General features: G+C 39.8%; 1 protein-coding gene across 2 annotated transcripts; it reads right to left on the bottom strand.

The window, feature by feature from the left end:
- Positions 1-3,113: 3,113 nt before the first annotated feature.
- LOC142401759 (uncharacterized) lies at positions 3,114-7,097 on the bottom strand. Of its 2 annotated transcripts, XM_075487218.1 has the most exons (7): positions 6,810-7,097; positions 6,104-6,159; positions 5,979-6,014; positions 5,280-5,676; positions 5,000-5,167; positions 4,692-4,787; positions 3,114-3,946 (listed from the first exon to the last, which is right to left on the bottom strand). In XM_075487218.1, the coding sequence occupies exons 4-7, from the start codon at positions 5,445-5,447 to the stop codon at positions 3,740-3,742; spliced, it is 639 nt and encodes a 212-aa protein (XP_075343333.1). In that variant the 5' UTR covers positions 5,448-5,676; positions 5,979-6,014; positions 6,104-6,159; positions 6,810-7,097; the 3' UTR covers positions 3,114-3,739. The 2 variants fall into 2 exon arrangements, with proteins under 2 accessions (XP_075343333.1, XP_075343332.1); XM_075487217.1 differs by having other exon boundaries at positions 5,979-6,159.
- Positions 7,098-13,602: the final 6,505 nt, after the last annotated feature.

Raw genomic sequence — 13,602 nt, 5'->3', positions numbered from 1 at the left:
TCTAAACAGATCAGGACTCTCACCCGACCTGGAGCTGAAGTACTTCCAGCTAGACCTGCATTGGATGTTCACATTCTGAGACCCAGGAAGATTCCCTCTGCGAACTGGGTGGCGAGCCAATGGAACCACGAGCATAAGTGTGTCTGCAGTCTGACTTTCCCTCCCTTGCGAATTCTGTGGTAGGACCATCGAGCACTGGCATACTGACATTGGAACCGACAGTGAATCAGTGTCGGCACTGACACGACACTGATTCAAACAAAAAAGAAAAGGGCCCCAACGATCAACAAGACTGATTTCTTCTACAAGTCTGTTGTTGAGAGCGTCATTTCCTCTTGCGTCATCTGTTGGGGCAGCAGCATCAGAACCAGGGACCTAAAAAGACTCAACAACCTGATAAGGAAGGCTGGTTCTGTTCTGGGGACGACTGTGGAACCTCTGGAGACAATAATGCAAAGAAGGATTTTGCATAAAATCAAGAGAATTATGGACAACCCTGAACATCCTCTCCATGAGACTGTTATCGGAAAACAGAGTCTCTTCAGTCAAAGGCTTCTTCAGTTTGGATGCAAAACAGACCGCTACAGGAAATCTTTCCTGCCCACAGCCATCAGCATCTATAATAACTCCTTGATTTAATTGAGCTACATCAACATTTAATTTCCCTCTGGGATAAATAAAGTATTTTTGAATTGAATTGAATTGAATTTGGGAATTGGGTTTTATTTCTTTTACATTCTTTCGAAAGAAATTCTTGCCGGTTTTGTTATTTTGTTATTTCTCTTTACATCGTCCAAATCAAAGTACTTCATTGTGTGTTACTGTACTGTTCTTGTGGAAACAAGTGACCACAAAAAACTCCAATCATTGTTGTCTGTTGTTTTCCAGGTCAAACCACCATCTTCTGTTACTCGTCCAGAGTTATCGTAGATCATCGATTGCCTGTTTCTCTCTAGATATGCCCCCCCACTTATTCACACATGATTGTAAATGAGAAAGCATTAGCCTCGTTTTCACTATGCAGTCCAGTATGGGTCGGTTCAGAACGGTTCACTTATTTCAGTGTTTGCACTTGTCCCATGGTACCCGTTGCCATTTTTGTAACCCTTCTGCTTGGGGTACCTGTGCAGCGGGAGCTCGATGGCACTGTGCGAAACGGAAAAGTTTTCCAGCTGATTGCCGCAAAAATGGCAGGACCGGACCGCGAGCCAGTGTCGCATTAAGCTGAAGAAGCTTCGGAGCGATCGACGTAGTGACGCTTCGGCACGCACTCCGCCCACCCCTGAGGGTCCCCTTTGTACAGTGGGAATGCAAAGGTGACCCCAAAGCGACCCGACTTGTACTGTACCGATACGAAGTGATCCGAACCATACTGACAGTGGAAACGATGCTATTCTCTTTTCCAAAAACTTCTGAAAAGCAATCGACACATATATCTAAATCCATATTGTGCCAACATTGGCCCACTTTCACTTTCCACGTGTTTTCACGCGTGAAGGGTTGTGGGTGTTTTGAGAATGCAGAAGATGCACAGAAGCATCCTTGGAATTTCACGTGACGGAAGACAAACAAAAGCTGTTGTTTTGCTCTATTTGAGTGATCCCAGACATATTTAGCTTTAATATTGGTATACATTGACTAAATATAAACAATGATGAATACAAATAGACAGTACCAGTGACTGTAATGTTAAATAATAAGAAGCAGAAAGTGGGACAAGGTGTAATTTCAAGTAAATGTATGTGACTATTGTGTGATGTATTACCAGAGCAGAATGAACAAACCAATACATATATGGTACACTGTAAACCCGAATAAGTTCAGAAAACTCAAAAATTTTGTGGTAACTGATTACATAAAAACTTTTAAGTTATCCTGATAAATTTTTTGAGTTACATTAAACTTTAAAAATATGTGTTCAGTTGACATTCATTTTTAAATTTCCTTAACTTAAAATTTACTTCTTCTTCACACTTAAATGATTTGATTGAATATACTTATAAAAACTAAATTACATGGACTTGAAAAAATTAACTGAACACAATGTATATTATATAAATAGTATCTACTCAAAATATTACACCTTATGAACTTAAAATATTTAACACTTGCCAGCTTAAAATGTACAAGACGCCCTGTTTTTCAGAGACCTGCGTTTTCTGACAGGTTCTGCCCCCGAAAGACATGCCAAAAAAGTAACTGTGCAAATTCAGTTGTGCATTTATAGTTGTGTACATATAACTGTAGAACTGTAACCATGTATGATTGTGCAAGAGAAACATCATCCATGCAATAAAAGGTTCTTGACTAAAGTGTTACTGTCAGAATTCCAATTTATTATGGTATAAAACAGCACCTTAAAACCAGCCTCTAAAAAAAGGCATTAACAACTGTTACATTTTAATATTTTTTTCTTTTCAGAACAATATATCAGGCTTAGTAAAACTGTGAAATGTCAAATAACATTTAAAGTGATACTCCGGAGTAGATTCACCCTAGGGTCATTTGAACCGTGATATCCAGCCAAGTAGCCCACCCGCAGTTTTTTCGATATTGGCTGAACATCAGCTGAGTTACTGAGTTATCCCAAATAGCTTAGTACAAGCGCTAACGGACCCTGGCAGTATCTCCAAAATTACCACACTAAAATCACATGCCATGACACCAAACTTCTACAGTAGTACAAATATGGTCTGTACTCACCAAACGATGCATTTGGAAGTTTGAAAATAGTCCAGGAGTTTATTATTATCAACACAAGCCTGATAGCTTTTCTGCTGCTAAAGCTGCGTCGACGTCACTTCTGGGAGCTTCAAAGTAAGATGAGGAAGTGACGTCGACGCAGCTTTAGCTGCAGAGAAGCTTTCAGGCTTGTGTTGATAATAATAAACTCCTGGACTATTTTCAAACTTCCAAATGCATCGTTTGGTGAGTACAGACCATATTTGTACTACTGTAGAAGTTTGGTGTCATGGCATGTGATTTTAGTGTGGTAAATTTGGAGATACGGACCAGGGTCCATTAGCGCTTGTACGCAGCTATTCGGGATTACTCAGTGACTCAGCTGATGTTCAGCCAAGATTGGAAAAACTGCGGGTGGGCTACTTGGCTGGATGTCACGGTTCAAATGACCCCAGGTTGAATCTACTCCGGAGTATCACTTTAAGTGCAACACCTGGCGTCGAACCTTTTTTTTTTTTCAAATATATATATTTTAGCAGCCCATTTTGAATCATTGGGGATGAACAAACTTCCCCCTTCTCTGCACTGTATTTTCTCAAACTATAATAAAAAAAATTCTTATAAAAGTAGCAGCATAGACATCTAAATCTGTACAAATGTGGAAAATGACAAACATACCAAATAAAAAAAGATTAAAAGAAAATATAATATAAATAAATAACTGAATTGCCATTTAAAATGTGGGCATACTGATCAATGAGGTCAAGGAGGCAGTACAATAAAATAAACAAAAAATTCACCTCATTCTAAAATTATAAAAAGCCCACTAGGCATACACAAAAGTGCTTTCAACATTTGAACAGTCTACAATATCAGACAAATCTAAGAATTAACAATAGAACATGGCTGTAATAACATTGCTGACATGAATTCACATTTCTCAGCTTGTTCATTCCTTTAACAAATCATTTTTCAGGGAGAATATGCATGGTTTCATTGGTTTGTTATCATCCAGACACATCAGCACTTTCTGGATGAATGTGAATGTGTGAGTGAGTTACTTTGGATAATCTAAGTGTAATGCATAGATTAAACCAAGCAGCACCACAAATGCATCAGCCAACCTGGGAAGCTGGCTCATAACAACTTCATCCTCTATCACAATGGATATGTTCTCAGGGCTGAAGCTGATGGGACCCGTGGAGTCAGGGACCACAGAGACAAGCGCTAGCGGTGTGTCAGTGGTCTCCATCTCATCTTCACCCTGCAAAACACAAGAAAATTAATTATAATGACCAATCCAGAAGGATGTGACACAATCCTTGTTTGAAGAGCCAAAATATATTATTCCTTCCTTAACAAGTTCACCAAGTGACTTTAAATATCATTGTTCCCTTCCCCTTTTTCCTCTCCTCCTCTTCCCATCTCTCCTTCTTCTTCTTATTCCTCCTCTCCACATCAGACTGAAACTGTCATTTTATCAGATGCTGGGTCTCAGTCTGTCATCTTATAGTCTAGATACAGTGGAGGGTTCAGTTCCATGGCTACATGCATGGATCACCTTCACAAGAATTGGTTGCTACTATCTATTTACACATGTTGAAAGGGAAAACCAATCCTATAGATCATTAGCAGGGTGATCAACATTAAAAAAAAAAAAAAAAGTATAATCACTCATTAGGTTGTAGAAACTCAAAATGACCCCATGAAGTAAAAGTTTTCCTCACTTCACGTAATATATATATAATGCTGTAGAAATTTGATATTGGAGTGGAGCATGAGGAGGCAGATTGAAGCCTAAGTAACTTTAAATATCATAGAAACCGAGATAGAGGCTAGCTGAAGAAAACCTAAGGAGTACTGAAGAGAGCAACGTGAGCTAGAGTCAAGCCAAGCACAGAGAGATCAGTCACTGTGTGTGCGAGAGTGAAGCATAGCTCTGGATGCAGATGTTTGTGTGTGTGTGTGTGTGTGACTGGCAGATACTCGTCTGAAACCCCAATACTTACGTTACAGGTTTTGAAGAATTCAGTGTCATCCTGCTGGAGATACACTGGAAGTGCACGAAGAGCCAGACTCCGTCGCATGTTGATGTCATGTTCTTCCTAGATTGAGAAAAAAGAAAAAAACCTTTATAGAAATATTTTGCCAGCAAGCCCAGTCCCTGGTATAACAATGTAATGCTTTAGTTATGTTAAAAATAGTAATCTATCTATGATTCAGCAGGATGACTGACTATCAAGGCATATGAAATCTGTAATGATTACACATTATATGATCAGCATTGTCCCCATGGAAAAGTCAAACATAAACTTACCTCCAAGTCATAAATTCTTAGCATCTCTCGCAGTGCTTCTGCTCCCTTTCCAGTCCTTGAGGACTTCTGTTGATACAGTGCAACTATTTTTGGTGTGTATCGGTCAAGTTCACAGTAAAACTGGTTGCGTAGATTCACGTTTGTAATGCGATGGAACTCTGCAAACACCTGTACACAAATAAATATTTAGGTGTAAAAAAAAAAAAAAGGGTGAGTTGTCAGGGATTTTCTACATGAAATGTTAAATATCAATAACTTTTATTAAATACTATATATTTACCTGTGACTGCATTCGCAGGCCCGGCCAGTTATCTAGCAATTCCCGAACCCGTGGACTTCCTTGAACAATGTATTGGCGGCGTAGAGCAAAGGTTGTCTGCATAAGCTTTTCTATCAGTACCTGGTCTCTCTCAGTCTTTTCAGTCTCCTGTTTGATTTGTGCTCTCATTTCCTCCAAGGTTGCCTCATTCTCTCCTCTGGGGAAGTTAGGCAGAAAATTCACCTCGGCTCTTCTGGCTCTTTTGATGTTGGAATGAGGATAATCATTTTCAGGGTTGGTTCGGCTCCTCTTGCCTGCATTGATGGAGACTTCTGCACAACCAGATCTGGCCAACTTAGTGCGAAAACTGCAGTTACTGTATTGGCATACTACCACCTCGTGATTTCTTAAATGACCCCTTAAATGAGAAAATAGTGATGCCTCAGAAAATGTCTGCTTGGTGCCACACAAGTGACATGTAAGAAATGCACTTCCTGACTGTGAACCATCAGTCACATTTATTCTGCCTGTATCACTATGACACCGTGACAAATGAGCTTTAACTGCATTAAATGACTGGAAAGTACAAATGCAGTCACTGTACAAACATGGTAGAGGGCTAACTCTTGAGAAGTGGTTATGGTGCAACTGATAATGCCTAAATAACTTTGCACGTATGTCCAAAGATACAGAGCACAACTTGCACTTCAATCAATTTACCTTGAACTGGGGCAAGCAAAAGAGGTCACACAAATCCTGAAGGGAGAGAATAAACAAATGTAGTTTATTTCTAAATCATGCTGAACGTCATAACCAAATGGTGTTTTTAAATAACACATACTCACCAAATTCACCAACACCGTTTCTCAGAATGGCAATCTTCTCCAACCGCTCTATGGTACTATAACATAACAGAGAGCACAAATAGCTAAATGATTATGTAGTGTATTGCTTTGTCAATGGTGAGGGCAACTCCTTTAAGACAACCCTTCTCAACATATGTGACCCGCTCCAGCGAAATGAGTCAGAAGTCGCAAAGTTCTATTTTAAATAATCAGCTGATATCGTGGAAAACCAATTAAAAAAAATAATAATAAAAAATAAATTTTTTTTTCCTAATTTCACAGAAATGACATTCAAAAACAATCTCCAAAAGTTTCATAGTCCATAATATTGAGAAAAGGCACGTAAATGATTATTAAAGTTGACTTGCAATTTTTAATCCTGTAGACGTGCACAACATTAAACAACTTCTGAACCATTTATGATAGAGACAAACGGTAAACTGCATGAGGGACTAGGGTATCATCGGCTCTTACCACTGCCCTTAACGTTACGTTGTTAACAGTAAAGAAGTAACGTTAGCGACCTAGGCCTAGTAGCAACACTGCCGATAATTACAAAGTAGTTAGTTTAAACCAGTTAGAAATATGTCTAGAATCGTAGCATGCAACTTCATTACAAACATTCACTGCGTCTAGCTAAATATAACTACCGGTATATGTAGGCTATTGAACTTTTGTCAAACTTTTGTAACGTTACGTTACTCACCATATGCGCGCGAAACGTTCAAACCCTGAAGTCGGGGTCCCCCGGAACACAAAACACGGATAAAATATAATTTTGCAACAGCACGGCGAAAAATTGTGCGTTGTTGTGCAGGTTTTTTGATAAAAATAAATGTTTTTTCTCCTTTCTTGGCTCCGTTGCGTCCCTCGCTGAGGTCCAGCCATCTTGAATTTTCTTGATGCGTGCCTTGAACAGTTGGATGTAGTGACGTCAGACGTCACGTCCCCTCACGCACGCATGTTAACTAAGACTTTTCAAGTTAATTGATAGTGTTCACTTAGACATACTAAGCCCTGTGAAATCAAAACGATATTAATCGTTGAGAATACTTAATGTTTCAGTGTCGGGTGAACTAATTAGCCCACTTTGATTTAGTTGCCAGTAATAGTTATGAGTTGGTAGTACTGTTCGGGCTTACAGTGTATAATGTTAAGGCTCCAAACGATAATAAAAAATGGGCAAGCTTCCATCTCTGGTGCAAGCACAGGCTGCTGTGTTCATAAGCCACACTGTACCATGTCTAAAATAAACCTGCATGAGTTCACACACCAAGACCAGCAACACTTCTCTAAAAAGCACTGGAATCCGCTGGGTCACCCTTTCTGACTTTGCCCAGTGCAGAATGTTCCTTTTTTTACCCAATATGACCTCATCGTTGCCTTGTGGAAGTCCGAGCAGCACCAACAGCAGTGACAGAGTGTTGATGGGCCAATGCTTATATTGCTGAGGGCAAGATGAGACCAAATGAGATGTGACAGCTGAAAGAGAAAACTGGCTCGGCTGATGGGGCTAAAATGTGAACAGAAGGTCCTCTGTATCATTTGACTTAGTATTCTATTAATAGTTGCACCGAGTTTACTAAGAGAAATAATTGGATTTATTAAGAATTTTTGTATATAAAGGCTAGTTTTTTCTCCCATAAAATATTTGGTTTTAAATTCCTGCTGCCAAGGCCTGAGCAGACACATGTGTACAGTGATAACTGCCCCGAATGACCTTGTTGTTTGAAGTCTGAGAAACAAGCATTCTGCTCACAGCTCATCTGTTAGCCACAGATCTGAGCTTCCCTGGTGTTGTACAGGAGAGAGGAGGTAAGGGGGGGGGTGTCTTTCTGAAATTGTTGTTTCATCAATAAATAATGGCAGAACTCTGATGGCCAAGCGGCGTCTCTGATCTACGATCAAACAGAAAGTCCCGTTCTGCTCTCCGACTACAGCCACGTGTGTCTCTCACACACACACACACACACACACACACACACACACACAAACGCTAACAAAGAAGCTTAACATTTCTGCCAAACTAAACACTCGATAAACTTGATGAAACCGTAGAAATTTAAATTGAACATTTTCTGTCACACTTCCTACTGTTCCAACCACACCTAAATAAATTAATTGCAAGTAACGTAAAAAAACCCAGGGCATGATCTTGGGGTGATTGGCATTAATATAATTTACTGTATGAGTTGAGGAACACTTGTTCTGATTGTTTTACTTATTCCATATTAATTTCCTCTTTACATTTCCTGATTAAAAGGTTTCATGTAGGCATCTACTTCTACCTGACAATGGTTTTCATTAAAAAAAAGAAAGAAAAAAAAAGCTATAATTAGATACTAGCTGATACAAAAATGTATAATCTAATTAGATATTACTTTGCAACAGCATCAATACCAATATCCCCGTCTTTGCCATCTCCGGCGCCACACAAAGCTGAGCAGACATACAGCCCAGGGCTGCTGCTTTCGCCAGAATAAAACAAATTTATCACCGTTTTTACTATTTTAAGGGCTTCAAATGTCACATTTTGTGACCAAGTTATCTCACACAAGTATGATATCTTCTGATTTCATCGTTCCTTTTATACATTTGGAGCTTTCAGAACCAGAGGAAGCAAACAGCTCCACAGCATTAGAGAATCTAAACCAAGGTAATGTTCGTATCTTTTAAACTCGATTTCATTCTCTATAAACTGATGCAGTGCATTTCCAGAGAACTATCCTCTGATTTCTTTTGTCCATAAAACATTAACCCTGACAACAGTGGCGGTCCGACACTGATTTACGCCCCGGGCGAAACCCGGTGCTGCCCCCCCCGGTTACAAAAAAAATGGCAGTACAAGAGACTTACAGACATTTAAGGTATGTATTAAAGAGAGAGAGAGTGTGTGTGTGCATATGTCAAGTGCACACCAGAAAGAATTTATACCTCTTTGTGCTGACACCACATACAGCCTGCTCATGTTTGCATGCTTCGGTGCACGTGGTCGGTCAGAGGGAGGACTTTTAAATCCATTGTCTGCGCCTTGTTCTTGTAAACTGTCCAACATGAGTGTGTGTGAATGCTGGAAAGCGTTAAAGTTCCAATGTCAAACAGTCTGTGTGGTGCAGGTCAGGGGAACTTGTTCGCTCTGCTGTCCTTGCAGAGTTGTCAGTCAATGCTAACTTGGTAATTTGCTCCTCTGTTGATAAAATGCTGATGAGAAATCTTGTGCAGGCTTTCTTCATCGCTGTGTAAGAGACGTTCTGGAGGATTTGCTGCCAGCTGATGACATAATCAGAGCTGTAGGCTAAAGTCATTCAAAGGTCCCAGAGGCAGAGCTGGTCCTCACCACACCTTTTAAACGGGAAAAGGAAAAACACTTTCAGGAAGTGTAAGTTTATTTCAACTCCCACAACTGTTTAAGGTTGTCCTCCAATCAAAATGACCAAATACAGCTTGTTTATTTCTTAAAATAAGACACATGGAGGCGTCTTCTAAACTATCAGCCCTACTGGCGGCAGGAGGAAAATACGACTCATGTAAGCTTCCCCACATCAGAGCAAACATCATTATCATTATTATTATCTATGTTACCTTTAACAAGCAGAGATCTGAAGGATTTGGAGACAGTTAAAAAAAAAAAGATTAGCTTTAGGTGTAAAACGCATTCTGTCTACAATCCCACCGTCATCTTGACAAGCAGTTGGTCTCAGTACCATTAGATGCATTATATTCTTTTAATATAATCTTAAAAATATGGGATTGTTTTGGGAGTTTTGGGAGGAGAACTGTCTGTTTTTTCACCCAAAGACATCTTATGATTTCATATGTAGACAAACAACCATACCAGTTGAACATTTTGCTCGTGTTGATTGAATTGTTGCTCTGCTTTCATTAATAATTAACTGAAGCCTGTTTTACACCGGCCACAAAAACCCACTAACACCTGCTAATAACTGGCTCTTGAGTTTCACTTTAAAGTGTTTAATCCGCATTCAGTCAAATTCTGTCAAATATATCTGTCTCACATGGAAGCTGTGAAATTGACGGCATCGATCCAGGGACTGACTGATCTTTATTTTTCCTTTGAGCCTTATACCAAGACAGCTGGATGCTTATGCTCAGTCCTACTGTGTGGGACTGACCACAGTGGTTCAGTCAAAGGCAGTAGACCTGATTATTTCACAGTCATGATCATCAGAAACACAGCCTGCAGGATACAGAATAACACCATCTCTTCGTGGAGTTGTAGTAACATGCCTGTCTTCTGGGAGGTAGCGGTATACTTCACCGGTAAGTTGCAGCCCTACGAGCACCGATTATAAAGCTGCTCTTAGAGGCAATGGGAAAAGCTTTAATGGGCTTTTTAGCAGGTGTAGTTGAGTGGAAAAAGCCGGCTTATAAATGGTCAGATGTACTGACGTCCTCAGCACTCAGAAGCAAAGGTATACAGGAAGCTTAAATCAATGAGGCTACTTCAGGGATAAAAACACTTATGAAAGGAACAGGTGAAAATTGAGTTCAACTTCCCTCGAACAGCTTCAGAGATGCTGGCTCCCTGCTGCTAACAACCCACACTCCCTAATTGCTCGGTCCTCAACAGTAAAGTCCTGACTCGCCTTCTTTGCACTTTCCACAACATTTTCCCATAGGGGCCACTTCCATTTTTCAGCCCTTCTTCACCTCTCTGCGTTTACCTAACCGGCAGCTTTGCTGTTGCTTAGCACCTGTACAGCAGTTCAGCAGACGGTCTTGTATGCTGCCTGCCGATATGTTCAGTCTAAATATGGTTTGTCAAAGGAAGCAAAAGAACAAAGCCAAAGTGACTGTATAGGTGATCATACCAGCACCAGATATTTTGTGAGGCTTCAGCTATTAGACTGACAAAACGTCTCCAGTTGGTTTTTCATTTATTTCTGTAAAACGTTATTACATGGACAGTGTGCAACTTACTTCAATCTCTTCTTTAATTTCTTACCCCTTTTCCATGTTTATTTTCACATTGTTGTTCAGCTGGTTGATGGCAGACATTCTTGACCTTTTTGAATGTCACACCACTGTGTGAATGAAGGAAATATATCGTCCATCACCTCTGTTTTGCTTTATCCTCACCATGTTGCCGTTTCTTTACAACAATGGAAACAAAGCATTGTTGTGTGAATAAGGATGTTATTTTTTATTACTTTTATTCCTTACCTTTGACTCATATTCTAAAAGAGGTGGAAGTATATATATATGTCAGTGTTAAAGATGACATCCAGGACACCAGAGGAATAATGAGAAATTTGAGGGGGTGTAAAACAGATATGGACAACTCTCCACAGTGGGTGTGGGAATTGGAGATCTTTTCAACAACCACAACAAGTAAGGACTATGGCAGCAGAGTTTTAGTGTCTTCCGAAGCACAGAAAAAGCAAGGCAGACATGTTTTACGCCTAAATGACGCTTTAGAGGTTTACCATTCAAAAATCACAGTTTGAGCCTATTTTCTATACCGGTCGTTTCTCTTTCTGCTATTCCTCTTAGCAAGGTTTGAAAATGATCCACTGAACACAAATTAAAGACCATATGCTGGATTAGACCCATCTTCCTTGAAGAACAGTGGAACTAATAAAGCTTTGAGATCTGATAAAACCTCTTCTCTTATAAAGCATACAAAGCTTTGGCAGGAAAATGTCAGGATTTTTGTTCTTGGGCCCCATTTCTTCTTAGATTTGGGTGTAAAATATTTGTGCAAAAAAATCTTTGCAATGCAGAAATAACATGCAAGAAACCATGACCGCAACATCAAAGAGGGCTACACTGTTATTTTAAAGGCCCTAACATGAGCAACAAAGCAAATGTGCTTGTATTTGCAAACTAAGATTCCTACCGACTGACCACGTCTTCTGTATAGACCTGACCTGACTCAAATGAAAGAGGATTTAACTACCACAATCTAATACTTAAAAACAACTTAATATTTAGTGAAGGCACCTTAAAGGATAAGACCGTTTTTTTGACATTGGGCCCTTGATTTCACATTATAACATGATGTTCTACTCACCCCTGCTTGTTGTTGGTCATTTGGAGCTGTTCCGAAGATATTCACGAGGCGTCTGGCTTCTCTCTTGAGATATTCGGCCATGAAACGGTTTCCTATGGGCAAGCTTATACAGGCACAAACTATGCTGTTTATAATTTATTAATTACTCTACACTAGCACTGATAACGTGGAGGTGCGTCGCTTACTTAAAAAAAATCCGGGTTACTAATTTTGAATTTTAGCCGAATGAATAAATAGGCAGCAGGTCTGTGGGCTGTCTGTGGCAGTAGCACGACGAGGACGTCAGTAACACCCACTTTACGACAAAAACTCAAAATTACAGCAACCCGGATTTTTTTTAAGTAAGCGACGCACCTCCACGTTATCAGTGCTAGTGTACAGTAATTAATAAATTATAAACAGCATAGTTTGTGCCTGTATAAGCTTGCCCATAGGAAACCGTTTCATGGCCGAATATCTCAAGAGAGCAGCCAGACGCCTCTCGAATATCTTCGGAACAGCTCCAAATGTTCAACAACAAGCAGGGGTGAGTAGAACATCATGTTATAATGTGAAATCAAGGGCCCAATGTCAAAAAACCGGTCTTATCCTTTAAGAAAAAGTGAGGCGGTGAAGGATTACAGATATCCGGTTGTACTTCTTGAGGAAGTTTAGTTTCTTCAGTGGTTCCAAGAAGTTGCATATCTTTAATTAATTCTTGGGTGAAGAGTGCACTTTGCTTTGCAGCCATCTCTTGGGGCAGCAGCATCAGTGCCAGTGATTTAAAGAAACATAATGGGCTGATAAAGAAGAATGTTGCCCAATTCTCCCAATATAATGAACTCGGCTGCACACAATCCACACAACAAAATGATTAAACAACAGTGTCTTCAGTGAGAGGCTTCTCCAGCCCTGCTTGCAGTGCAGGACCAGTTTAGGTGGACTCACTTCAATGAGATACAAGGAAAAGAGCTGTAAAATTCTACTCTAAAAAAAGAAGAGTTGTACTGCGTCTCTGTTAGGGCTGTAGCGATACACTAATCTCACGATACGATACGATACACAATATTCAGCCAACGATACGTTTCGATACTTACATCATTTTCTGGGGGAAAAAAAGGGACAGTGTGATTTAACATGACTCGTCGCTGATTGGACTGGTGGTCCAACCTTTGAACCGGAAGGACAACACAGCCAGACAAACAGAAACAAACGAACATGTCACAAACGTGAGAGCTATGCACTTTATTCAACATTTTTATGAACTAATTTATCATTGTTTTGTATAATGTGACCCCCTGGCATTGTATTGTATTACCTTAATGTTCTGTGTTTTCAGTAATTGTAACGTCTGACTTTTAAATAAAGTTTGCTTTAAAAAAAAAATTTAAATCGATACTCGCAGCTGAAAAATCAATACTTTATCGGGAAACGAAATATCGATATATATCGCAGTATCGATAAAATTGCTCAGCCATAGACTCTG

Source organism: Odontesthes bonariensis, chromosome 16 (assembly GCF_027942865.1).
Source record: "Odontesthes bonariensis isolate fOdoBon6 chromosome 16, fOdoBon6.hap1, whole genome shotgun sequence".
Lineage (NCBI taxonomy): Eukaryota > Metazoa > Chordata > Actinopteri > Atheriniformes > Atherinopsidae > Odontesthes > Odontesthes bonariensis.
This window is presented reverse-complemented; position numbering and strand designations above follow the sequence as displayed.

Excerpts from the sequence above, each read along its gene's own strand:
- LOC142401759 (XM_075487217.1), bottom strand. The coding sequence starts at position 6,097 with ATGTGTTATTTAAAAACACCATTTGGTTATGACGTTCAGCATGATTTA. Across the intron at positions 5,168-5,279 it reads GCCTGCGAATGCAGTCACAG|GTGTTTGCAGAGTTCCATCG; the intron begins GTAAATATATAG and ends ATTTGTGTACAG. Across the intron at positions 4,788-4,999 it reads TAAGAATTTATGACTTGGAG|GAAGAACATGACATCAACAT; the intron begins GTAAGTTTATGT and ends TTCTCAATCTAG.